The sequence below is a fragment of the Orycteropus afer genome, unplaced genomic scaffold (genome assembly GCF_000298275.1).
Source record: "Orycteropus afer afer isolate SDZICR_OR568_19922 unplaced genomic scaffold, OryAfe1.0 scaffold00013, whole genome shotgun sequence".
NCBI lineage: Eukaryota > Metazoa > Chordata > Mammalia > Tubulidentata > Orycteropodidae > Orycteropus > Orycteropus afer.
In genome coordinates this window covers 12510566-12523907 of record NW_006921600.1, presented here as the reverse complement: position 1 = coordinate 12523907, position 13342 = coordinate 12510566, and the positions used below count along the sequence as shown (strand labels likewise).

The following is a 13342-nucleotide window of genomic DNA, read 5'->3' as shown; positions in this document are numbered from 1 at the left end:
TGCCTTAGCCACTATGCCACTATGCCACCAGATCTCCTACTTTGAGATATATCCAAACACACACACATGATGTATTAATGGATAGATAGAAAGCTGGATGGTGAGAGATGTGATAAAGCAAATATAAAAAATGTTCATTATAAAATGCAGTTGGTGAGTTCACGATGTTCACTGTAAATTTCTTACAACATTTATGTATGTTTGAAAATTTTTATAATTAAATGATGGGGGAAAATCCCTAGAGTTCAATCCAAAATACGTTAAATAATATAATAAAAATAATAATTATTTTAAAGTTAATCCGGTACAACCTAATTTTGGCCTATGGATCACATTAAACTCATAGAATTAAACACCAAAAAGTGAATATACGCTCTAAAGAAAATAAAATGCAAAATATCAAAGTGGGGAAAGAAAATAGTAAAATTCAGGTAAAACTATTTTCCTGGTATACATCTTTCTAGAATTTCTTATGATTTTTCTAAGCAGCTATAATAAAAATGTTGAACAAAAGTATAAAAATTGCAAAATACTTTACTTTGGTTATGAATAGAAATTTTTTCCTCTCCAAAGGAAAAATAATTTTTCTTCACTTTCATATAATCAGTATGACCACTGTCCCTGCCTTTGAAATTTAGAACATCACAGGGTATGGGCGGGGTGAACTATGGAAAACATAGCAGTCTTTATTAGTGCAACTAATCCTATTTGGAAGACCTCTGCTTTCAAGCTTTGCCTTGACTGACATTGCCCCAGTGTCTCTCCAGCAGTGAAGCTATTCTGAACTTTCATTTTCTATTAAAAGACTCTTTCAATTTGTCTTTTTAATAGATGATGAAAAGATTAAGAGAGCTGAATCCCAAGCACCTGCTTTGGGGGAGGGGGGGGGCAAGGAAAAGGAAACCGGTATAATCTCACAGGCATTATTTCTACATCTGGTCATTACTAGCATTCAAAAATATGTATCTCTGAGAATGGAAGCTGTCCTTCCCCCACCTTCCCCCAAAGAATATTAGAAGCAGCAGCAAAATGCTACTAAGGAAACAGGGCTAGTAAGTTTCTTTCAGCTATTTATTTTACAATTTATCACCAAACTATCATAGTAATGTCTTAGATAAACTTGTTCAAAACTACCTTCAAGTTGTTGGCACAAATATTTTCTCCAAAACATCCAAGGCTATGTTCCAATACATTTGCTTCTTTGAGTGTGGTTTACTTTTTCCTGATTATAAAAGCAATTTAAAATTTAAAGCCTCACTGCCATCAAGTCTGATACAATTCATAGTGACCTCTCCTTGGGTTTCCGAGGCAGTATCTCTACAGAAGTAGATTGCCCAATCTTCCTTTTGATATAAAAGCAATACATGCTCATAATTTAAAAAAAAAAAAAAAAGGAAAAATTCAGAAAAGTATTAGGAAATGGAGAAATACCATCCTAGAGAAGCAATCACTGTGAGTACTTTGGTACTTTTGCTTTCACTCATTCCCTACTGCCTCATTGTTTATAGATTTGAGCTCATATGCCTTTCACAACAGTTATCTGTTTCCCTATCCTATTAACATTATTAACATTACAGGAGCTCTGGTAGCATAGTGGCTAAGGCAGTTGACTGCTAACCAGAAGCGATTCAAACTCACCAGCCACTCCTCGGAAGGAAGATGGGGCAATCTACTTCCGTAGTGATACTGCCTCGGAAACCCAAGGAGGGGTCACTATGAGTCGGGTCCGACTTGACGGAAACCCAAGGAGGGGTCACTATGAGTCGGGTCCGACTTGACGGCACATAACAACAACAACAATTAACATTATAAAAACCCCATGTTGTAGAATCCATTCAGATTCATAGCTACCCTACAAGACAGACTAGAACTGCCCCATAGGGTTTCCAAGGACATAATCTTTATAGTTGCTAACCAAAAGGTTGGTGGTTGAAACCCACCAGGCGCTCTATGGGAGAAAGATGAAGCAGTCTGCTTCTGTAAAGATTTATAGCCTTGAAAGTTTTACTCTGTCTTATAGGGTCACTATGAGCCACAAGTGACTGAGTGACAGTGGGTTTTGGTAATATTTATGGAATATTTATGGAAGCAAAGTGCTGTATTTTTCTGCTGCCTAATTGCTGGCAGGTTTGAACCGCAAATCTTTCGGTTAGCGCTTAACCACTGTGCTACCAGGGCTCCTATCAATATTATACCAAAAATCAAAACCAAACTGACTGCTGTCAAGTCAATTCCAACTCAGAGACCCCTCCTTGGGTTTCCGAGGTGGTATCTCTAAAGAAGTAGACTGCCCAGTCTTCCTTCTGAGGAGTGGCTGGTGGGTTTGAACTGCCAGCCTTCTGGTTAGCATTCAAATGCCTTAGGCACTACATCACCAGAGCTCCTGTTAACATTATAGAATAAGCATTTCCCAAGCCAATAAAAATCCTCCATAACCAGCATTTTAATGGCAATGTTGTATTCCATCATGGAGATATTTGATAATTACTTATCCATTCTCCGTATTGGTTATTAAAGCTATTTCTAATTTTTTTCTATTATAAATAATGCTATGATAAACTTCTTTACTTGTCTTTCAGATTATTTTCTTGTGATAAGTATTATTAGTAGAGGAATAACTGAGTCATTTATCAACATTCTTAAGGTTTTAAAGAAACACTACCAAACTGCAAACAAAAATACTTCCTTAATTTGACTAAGTGAAAAAACAACATCATCATTATTATTATTTCTACTTGCATATCTGTGGTTAGTTTTAAAAAATTTATTAGTCACTTCTATACCTCTATGGGAGCTCTGGTGGCATAGCACCTAAGGCATCTGACTGCTAACCAGAAGGCTGGAGGTTCAAACCAACCAGCCACTCCTCAGAAAGAAGGTTAGGCAATCTACTTCTGTAGTGATAGCGCCTCAGAAACCCAAGGAGGGGTCGCTGTAAGTTGGATCCGACTCAATGGCAGTGCATGTGTCTATCTCTGTCTTTTAACCTAGCAATTCCTTTTTAGCATTTTATACTACAGAAATAGTTCCACAAATATGTAAAGATATACTTATAGTCATATTTACTACAGTAGTGGGAATACCCTGGAATACATGAGCAAGTAAGGTCCAGAAAGGAGCTCTGGTGGCACAGTGCTTAAGGCATTTGACTTCTAACCAGAAGGCTGGGTTTAACCACCAGTTACTCTGTGGAAGGAAGACTGGGCAATCTACTTCCACGAAGATTTACCATCTCGGAAACCTAAAGGGGGTCGCAATTAGTCAGAACCAACTCAATGGCAGTGAGTTTGGTTTGTTTTTTTTTGTACGGTCCAGAAAACATGTCTTTTCTTTCATACACTTCCGTATTAGGTGAATAAATCATTAAAAGCATGGATTACTTTGTAAATATAAAAATTATTCATTATTTTATCTTCTAATATTTCTATTTGACAAAATTGTAAATATAAAAAATAACAACAATGTCATCTTCCGGAACTCCAGAAAATTCTTTCATTCCCACAAGAAAGAAAAATGCTAAAAGCCACCATACCTGGTCCTTTAGCATCTCCTCCTGCTGGGATTCCATTTTCCTGTCGTGCTACCAGTGTACTCAAAATAATTTTTGTTGCCCCAATCCTTGGCAGGGTGACATGTGTAAGAAATGGCAAGTTATTTTTCTTGGCAAATGCTTGACTTGTTTCTCGCCTCTTCCTGAGGAAGCCCCCTTCTGGAAACAGTACAATCCACTTTCGATCTCTGCTCCTATAATTATTTTCTAAGTGCTTCTTGAGAAGCAGCAGCTGTTGGTCACGATGAGATTTTCCCTAGAGGTACACACACATAGAATAAGCTTATCTGAAATTAAAATGTCATGAAATTAAATAGGGTACACAACAAACACAACACACTGCCATGGAGTCGGATGCGACTCATAGCGACCCCTCCTTGGGTTTCCGAGGCGGTATCCCTATGGAAGTAGATTGCCCCATCTTCCTTCTGAGGAGTGGCTGGTAGGTTTGAACCTCTAGCCTTCTAGTTGGCAGTCAAATGCCTTAGGCACTACACCACCAGAAAACAGCTTCTAATTTAAAACCCAATAATAGAATAGAATATTGATATTTTCCCCACCTGATTTAATTTTTGACTCTAAAAATAGAGCACCCTCTTTTTCTGAAAGAAAAGCAAACTGCTCTGACTGCCCCTAAAAATTTATTCATTCATCAACTCAGTAACTTTACTGAGTACCTACTAATTGTCAGGCATTGGAGATACAGAATAAATAGATTTCTCAGAGTTTATATTCTAGTGACAAAGATGGTACCTAAGGACTATAAACTCAATGGGTTTTAGGAAAAAAGAGTAAGAGGATAGGGAGAGTCAAGAAAGGTCAGGGAGAGCTGCTCTGAGGAGGTGACATTTGAACAAGGAGCTGATCATGAGGGAATAAGCCATGTGAAGATGAAAGGTAGAGTATCCCAGGTGGTGAGAACAAAAAGGACCAAAGACTTAAGGTGGAAATTAGCTTGGCATGTTCAAAGACAGTGTTGTTGAAAATGATGAGTGAGGAAGACAGTGGCAGGAGATGAAATTGGAGAAGGGGGAAGAAACCAAATAAGAAGGAGCCTTTTGCAGGATAAGGAGTTTGGTATGGGAAGTTAAGAGATGGTTTTGAGTAAGGAAATGTCATGATCTTATTTAAAGTTAGGAGACTATTGCAAAAGTCCAGGAAGGGAATCTGATGTGGTTAGACTATGATATATTGACATTAAGTGACTACATTAAGGAAAAACTGAAGGCAAAGCTAACAGAATGTTGTAATGCACTAGATCTTAGTTGTGAGGGAGAGAAGAAAGAAGGTGACTCGGAAACTGAAAAGTCAAATCCAGGAAAATTTTAGGAAGAACCCAAACCCACAACTATATTTATACATAGATTCTTCCTTTCTACATAATCAATTTGCTATTATTTTCCAGCCAACACAACCATAAAAGCTCCCAACAATAATCAGTGTGCTTTCAATCTTTAGATTAAATATATTCCAAATGCAAAACAATTTGGTCTTTTTTTAACTGGTATATTGAATTGAACTGATTATGATTAAGTTAGCTATTAAGTTCCTATGACTATATGTAAAATGTTTTTACTATTCTTAGAAATATCTTGCCAAAATAGTCTTGTGGAAGCAAAGTCCCTAGAGATTTTATTTTACATTAATATTTTTTCTTCACTCCCCAACTGGTATAAAAACCACAAAAACCAAACCCACTGTCATCAAGTCTATTATAACACATAACAACCCCCATAGGGTTTCCAAGGCTGTAAATCTTTACAGAAGCCAAATGCCTCATCTTTCTCCCATGGAGCAGCTAGTGGATTCAAACCGCTGACCTTTTAGTTGACAGCTCAATGCCTTAACCACAGCACTCCCAGAGTTCCTTCCAAATTGGTATAGATTTTTATTATTAATCTATCAGAGGAAAAAATGTCACTCTTTAGAAATGAATTTGCATCTCTCCCAGATACTTTCAAATGCAGTGTTTAAATATGCACAACTTTACATTGTAGTAAAAAGAAAATGTTTTGGGGTACATTATTTTCTACTTTTATCCCCTCAAAGCATACTGATAATTTAGTATAATTTAGCTTCTTCTTGATGCTTAAGGATCACCATTAGGGTCAACTGTTACATAGTAAAACCTGTGAAAGCCAGAACCTGTATAAGGCAGAAACCCATCAGAAAAGAAAAACTAAAATATTTTCCACTAACAGAGTGATTTTAAAAAGGGTAAGACTGCACCCCGTCAAAGGCAGAAAACTTTCAAGTCCTGGAAAAACAAGGCAGTCCCACTGACTTCCAACTCTCACAGATTTCACTTTACTACAGTAAAATTCCATAATTTCTTCAGATTCTCATGATGTAAGAGCTCAGCTAGTTCTTCCACTAATTACCCCTAGACTACTGATGCTGTGTGCTGTCGAGTCGATTCCAACTCATATCCTACAGGACACAGTAGAACTGCTCCATAGGGTTTCCTAGGCTGAAATCTTTTGGGATTTCCAACTGTTGGTTCTGCTGTTTTCCTTGCCAGTGATGCTCTGAGATATCAGGCTAGGCTGTTTATGAAGTCATTCTGATTACTGCTTATTTTGTCTTGACCATGTGGCCAATTCCCATTGTCATTCCTTCCTGAAGCGTGCCTTCTTCTACTACCACTGACATTCATCTCTCTGCTCAGAATGCATCTCTGGGTAGAATCAAGAGTGGTTCCAGATGAAACCAGATAACTATGCAGCATGTGAAAAAATAGGTTAATATGTTCTATATGTAAAGGTGAAGTATATATGCTTTATGGAAACTATTTTCACAGAGTTCACAATTTTTTCCCCTTACTTCCAGGTTATTTCTGAATTTGTAGTTCATACAAGAGGCGCAATTCAATTCCCCAGTTACTCATTAAGTGCTTATTATATGCAAAGCACTGAACAATTAAGAATAAAGTTGCTAAATATACAAACACCACATAAATGTGGCATTGCCATATATTAAAAAGCCTTGCTTACCATATTTAAGTTATCTCCTTCTGAGAAAATAAAGTATAATACTAGTAGCATATTAGGAAAATATTATAATATAGAGCCAACGTGATAGGGACTATAATTCTTTTTTCTACACCAAACTATTTCTAATGCATGGGACCCGTTCCCAGTCCATCTTCCTCTAACAAACCCAAACCCATTCTTTAAAATTATGACAAGTATCACTTTCTTTTGTAAAGTTCTTCTGGATTCCCAGAAGTCTGATGTGCTTGTTTTCTATGATGAATTTGGAAAACATTTCCTTTTTTTTTATATCATAATGTCGCTACTGGAATATAGACTTACAAAGGAAGAGGACAGCTTGCTAATTTAGATATCCTCTGAATCATGTAAAAATGGCTAATAAATAGTGGCTAAGACACTTGCCTGCTAACCAGAAGGCTGGCGGTTCAAACCCACCAGCCACTCCTCGGAAGGAAGGTTGGGCAATCCTACTTCTGTAGTGATACTGCCTCGGAAACCCAAGGAGGGGTCACTATGAGTCGGGGCCGACTCGACGGCACATAACAACAACAACAACAACAACAAATAAAACTAATAGTGATAATACAGATGGTGATGGTGGTGGTAATCAAGATACAGATGATGAAAAAGGTAGCAAACACTGTTCTAAGTACTTTACGTATATATTACTTCATTTAATCCCCATGCTAACCCATCAATTATTCTCATTCTGAAAACAAGAAAATTGAGTTTCAGTACCTTGTCCAATTCATATAGCTAAGAAGCAGATTAGCTGGGATATGGGACAGGAGCTTGCTACTAAACTGAATTATACTCTCTAGACGGAGGAGGAGGGTGGAGGTTATGCTATCTGCATTATCAGACTTTCAGACTTATTCATACTCAAACTCAGACTGAAATAAATGTTTTGGGGAACAAAGATTCAGAGGAAGAGCTCCTGAGACACTGAAATGGGCTCTTCCAATTATATTTGGTTTCATTATGCTTCTTTTGATAATCAAGAACCAGTTTGACAAGATTATCACCTCAACAAAAAAAAAAAAAGAGAGATGCTTATTACTTACCTGCCTTATAAAGAAATCTCCATGAATTAGAGAAACAATTCCAAAGTTTGTGTACTTAAAAATATGATCCATCAACCACATCATTTGAACAATAACCTAAAATAGTTAAAAGCAAGAAATAAATTAAATGTTGGCTAGAAGAAATCTGACTACAGTCTAGCCAAGGTTCTATGTTTTAAATATAATCACCCAAGCATATACTTAACTAATCTAAATATTTTAAATCTAATGTTATTTCTACAAATAAAGCAAAGTTACTTTAAGAATCTATCTGAAACTATAGATCTTGATTCCACATCTTGGAATGCTAAATCACAGGTGCATGACTGTCTAACAGATGAGGTGGAATTAACTTCTTAAACTTGGACTTAATGATTTCTAATTTGTTCTAAATTTAAACAAACTTTCTGGTAATTCTTATAGAACTTGTAAAATTATTTGGAAACGATATAATAAAATAATTAAAATTATCAAATGAGGACCATATGCTTACTTAATAACTACTAAAACTATGTATTTACAATGTAATATTTAACCTCAATGGCTAAGATATCAAGAATTAATGTCAAAAATAAAAGAAATTTAACTATTCACTTAATCACCAATAAATCCTATTATATTATAAAGAATATTTGTTAGTTTATACAAGACCATATTCTTTGCCAGCCTAAAAATATTTATAGAGCCTCATTCATAAATGTAAACATATTATCCATTGCTAATAAGTGTTAATACCCATAATAAGAGCAGACAATGGTATTTCAAGCATATTTCACAATTAGAAGTAAGTGTAAACTGGGGTCTAATTAATGGATTGGCTAATTGTTCTTCCCTGCTGAGGAAATAACATTCCTTGTTCTAAGCCTTAAATAAAAAGAAACTATAATCTCAATCAAGAATGCAAGAGTGGGCTACTTTGGTTTTCTACGGCAACAATAAGTATAAACATCATCTCTAAGAATTAAAATATGTGAACTTATATATAAGGAAAAAGCTAAGTGTTGACACCTATGTGCTGTTTTTAAAAAGTATTATAAAAGCTCACAGACAATATTAAAATTTCTGCCTTAATTGTTCAGTAAATAATCCACAACTCCTACATCTTCAGCTTTACTATTTTAAATCACTTTTAAAAATGAAAATATGTGCCCAGTGAAGAATTGATCTCCCAAGTCAATTTCCACAGAATAAAATAAACACCACCATCCCATTTTTCAATTCTGTTCTGCTTTGCAATCATGACTACTTTGTTTAAATAAAGATTTTGAACTCAATGGAATTTGCTGGAAAGTGTCCTAGGAAACAAACAAAAAGCAAGTGAATTCCAATATATGAAATAATTTAGAGCTTTATACACAGTATGAAGTTTAGCTGCCACTTATTGCATTCTGTGTTTAAAACACCAACACTAAAATAACTAGCTTTTATGCTTAATCTTAAAATACACTTATGGTGGATTTATCTCTCTAGTTAGAAAAGGTATCTAAAACAAATAAGATAGCCATAGCCAACCTATCTTATTGAGATTTATATGGATAATTCTCATATCTGAAATTTACATGGGTAATTGTACCCTCTCCAACTTATTTTAAGGGAAATGTGTGCAACTCAATAAAGGTTTATTAAACATCTAAAGAACTTCTCTTGACAGAAATAAAGTTTCTTAGAGCTCTGGTAGCATAGTGGCCAAGGCACTTGACTGCTAATCAGAAGGCTGGCGGTTCAAACCCACCAGCCACTCCTCGGAAGGAAGATGGGGCAATCTACTTCCGTAGTGATACTGCCTCGGAAACCCAAGGAAGGGTCGCTATGAGTCGGGTCCGACTCGACAGCACATAACAACAACAACAACAAAAAGTTTTATCTTAAATTGCCATGAATGTACTATTTGTTGTTGTTGTTGTTATGTGCCGTCGAGTGGGCCCCAACTCATAGCAACCCCTCCTTGGGTTTCCGAGGCAGTATCACTACGGAAGTAGGATTGCCCAACCTTCCTTCCGAGGGGTGGCTGGTGGGTTTGAACTGCCAGCCTTCTGGTTAGCAGTCAAGTGCTTTAGCCACTATGCGTATTATAAGTTACATAAAAACATACAAGAATCATTACTTTACAGAAACTTACTAAATAAAAAGGAAGCAGCATATTTAGAAAATACAATAAATCCTTTGTTTCATATTCTTTGAAAAAGGGGACTAGTAAATTCAAGTTGCCTGAATCAACTCTGTCTGTTTGACAGACCTGTCACTCAGAACTTTGTTAGATATTTCCAGGAGACAAAAATGGTCTACATCAATTACTCTTTATCTAGAAGCATAGATTTTCTACATATTAAAACATATGTTGTTGCTGTTGTTAGGTGCCATCGAGTTGGTTCTGACTCATAGTGACTTGATGTGCAACAGAACGAAACACTGCCCAGTCTTCTGCCATCCTCACAATTGTTGCTATGCCTGAGACCACTGTTGCAGCCACTATGTAAATTCATGTCGTTAAGAGTCTTCCTCTTTTTCATTGACCTTCTACTTTATCGAGCACAATGTCCTTATCCAAGGCCTGGAGAATATTCTAAGGAATATTCTGGCTATAATTCTTTCAAGACAGATTTATTCGTTCTTCTGGCAGTCCGTGGTATATTCAATTCATCAACACCATAATTCTAATACATCAATTCTTCTTCAGTCTTCCTTTACTCATTGTCCAGCTTTCTTTCACATGTATATGAGTCTAGTGAAAATACCATGGTTTGGGTCAGGTGCATCTTAGTCCTCAAAATGACATCTTTGCTTTTTAACATTTTAAAGAGGTCTTCTGCAGCAGATTTACACAATGCAATATGTCATTTGATTTCTTAACTACTGTTTCCATGGGCATTGACCCCGGACCCAAGTAAAATGAAATCCTTGACAACTTCAATACTTTCTCTGTTTATCATGATGATACTTATTGGTCCAATTTTTGTTTTCATTATGTTGAGGTGTAATCCATATTAAGGCTGTAGTCCTTGATCTTCATCAGTAAATGCTTCGAGTCCTCTTTGCTTTCATTAAGCAAAGCTGTGTCGTCTGTGTATCTCAGGTTGTTAATGACCCTTCCCCCAAGCCTGATGCCATGTTCTTCTTCATATAGTCTAGCTTCTCAGATTATCTGCTCAGTATACAGATTGAATAAGTATGATGAAAGGATACAACCCTGACTCACACCTTTCCTGATTTTGAACCATGCAGTATTACCTTGTTATACTCGAATGATTGCCTCTTTGTGTAAGTACATCTGGATAAGCACAATTAAGTGTTCTGGAATCCCCATACTTCACAATGTTACCCATAATTTGTTAAGATCCACACAGTTGAATGTTTTTAAATAGTCAATAAAACACAGGTAAACATCTTTCTGGTATTCTCTGGTTCAGTCAAGATCCATCTGACATCAGCAATGATATCTCTCATTCCACATCTTATGAATCTACCTTGAACTTCTAGTAGTTCCCTATTGATGCACTGCTGTAACCATTTGTTCAGTGTTGTTCATCTGTTGTTGTTGTTGTTATGTGCCGTCGAGTCAGCCCTGACTCATAGCGACCCCTCCTTGGGTTTCCGAGGCAGTATCACTACGGAAGTAGGATTGCCCAACCTTCCTTCCGAGGAGTGGCTGGTGGGTTTGAACCGCCAGCCTTCTGGTTAGCAGTCAAGTGCCTTAGCCACTATGCTACCAGAGCTCCCTAGAGAGGCTTAAATAAATGACTCAATCCTTTATATCCCTCTGAAACTATAGTAAGGTCAATGGTTCTCTGCTGGGTAAGATTAGAAATTTGTAAGGACATTTTTGATTATCACAATGGCTGAAGGTTGCTACTAGCATTTAGTGGGTGGCAGGTGAGGATGTAACACATCCAGCAATGGCTAGGACATTCAGTGCAATGGTCTTATCCTACCAAAATGCCAACATGCTCCCACTAATAAACACCAACAGGTATTCCAAGAAGTCTCCTGAATTCAGTAAGCTATGTTACAATCGCATTTTTTAAAGCTGCTGAAAATTTAGCATTAGCCTTCCTTCTTTGAATGTACCCACGGATTATAATTAATATTGGCCTGTACTTATTAGAAGGAGGTTTGGTGGTAGACTGTTTAAGGCAGTTGGCTGCTAACCAAAAGGTCAGCGGTTCAAAACCACCAGCCACTCCATGGAAGAAAGATGGGGAACTCTGCTTCCATAAAGATTTACAGCCTTAGAAACCCAATGAGGGTTGCTATGAGTGGGAGTCAACTCAATGACGGTGGGTCTGGTACTTATTAGGGAGGAAGTAGAGATTATGATGCTGTCTTGTGTTTTTCAATTACTCCTTGATGACAGAAGACAGTAAATTTTTCTAGAGTTTAGATTATTCAATAATGTCAGAGCATTATTTTTTAAAATTTTTTATGTGATTTAGGTGAAAGTTTATAGAGAAAATTCATTTTCCATACAGCATTTCATACACATTTTGTTTCATGACATTCACTGCAATTCCTCACAATGTAACAGCTCTCTTCCCACTTCCTCTCTGTTGGTACCTCTTCCCTGTGTCCTTCCCTCCATGCATTCCCCCCCACCCCTGAGCTATCACCCTGTGCAAACACTGCCCTTCTGTTCTCCCATGATTGATTACTCCAAGAAGTATATCTAACTGATGTATGTACCATTGAATGTACAGATTGCATGATTGCTATGAGTCAGGTATGGCTCAAGGGCACATAACAACAATGGCTAATGAGCCATTTCTTCATGTGTTTGGCTGCCTTCTCTATGTCTTCCTCTTTCTCAGTGCTACTGTGTTGATCACTCACCGTATTTTGCCCTTCCCATCATGAAAATCACTACCTGTCTCTACTTATCTAGCAGAGTTCCCTCCCCTCGCATCCCTCACAATCAACAAAAAAAGCTTCCTTCTATATATAAACCTTTCCAAGGAAATACATTTTACAACAGTGAACTAATACAATATTTGTCCTTCTGTGATTTATTTATTTCATTCAGCATAATGTCCTCCAAATTCATCCATATTATGCAGTGTTTCACATATTCTGCATTGTTCTTTATTGTTGTACAGTATTCCACTGTGTGTATGCACCATAAGTTTGGTTATCCATTCTTCTGTTGATGGGCACTTAGGTTGTTTCCATCTTTTTGCTATTGTAAATAGTGCTGCGATGAACATGGTGTGCATATATCTGTTCTTGTCTTGATTTTCACTTCTTTAGGATGTTGTTGTTGCTGTTGTTATATGCCATCAAGTTGGACCTGACTCACAGTGACCTCTCCTTGGGTTACTGAGGCAGTATCACGATGGAAGTAGATTGCGCAAACTTCCTTCCAAAGAGTGGCTGGTGGGTTTGAACTGCCAGCCTTCTGGTTAGCAGTAAAGTGCCTTAGGCACTATGCTACAAGAGCCTATTACTGGGATTGCTGGATCAAATGGTACTTCTAATTCCAACTTTTTAAGAAATCGCCATACTGCTTTCCACAGCAGTTGTACCACTTTACAGTCCCACCAGCAGTATATGAGAGTCCCAATCTCTGTATCCTCGCCAGCATTTGTTATTTTCTGTCTTGTTGAACTTTGCTACTATGCTGGGGCAAGATGTTATCTCATTGTTATTTTGATTTGCATCTCTCTAATGGCTAATGAGGTTGGGCAATCCCACTTCCGTAGTGCTACTGCCTCGGAAACCCACGGAGGGGTCGCTATGAGTCGGGG

The 13342-nt window shown here is 37.2% G+C and overlaps 1 protein-coding gene across 1 annotated transcript in view; it reads right to left on the bottom strand.

Moving 5' to 3' along the window:
• Positions 1-13342, bottom strand: part of LPGAT1 (lysophosphatidylglycerol acyltransferase 1) — a 153072-nt gene that overhangs the window by 77497 nt on the left and 62233 nt on the right. Inside the window, exons 3-4 of the mRNA XM_007952845.2 lie at positions 7608-7703; positions 3533-3806 (exon numbers count right to left, since the gene is read on the bottom strand). Coding sequence (XP_007951036.1) covers positions 3533-3806; positions 7608-7703 — 370 coding nt within the window. The remainder of the gene's footprint in view (positions 1-3532; positions 3807-7607; positions 7704-13342) is intronic.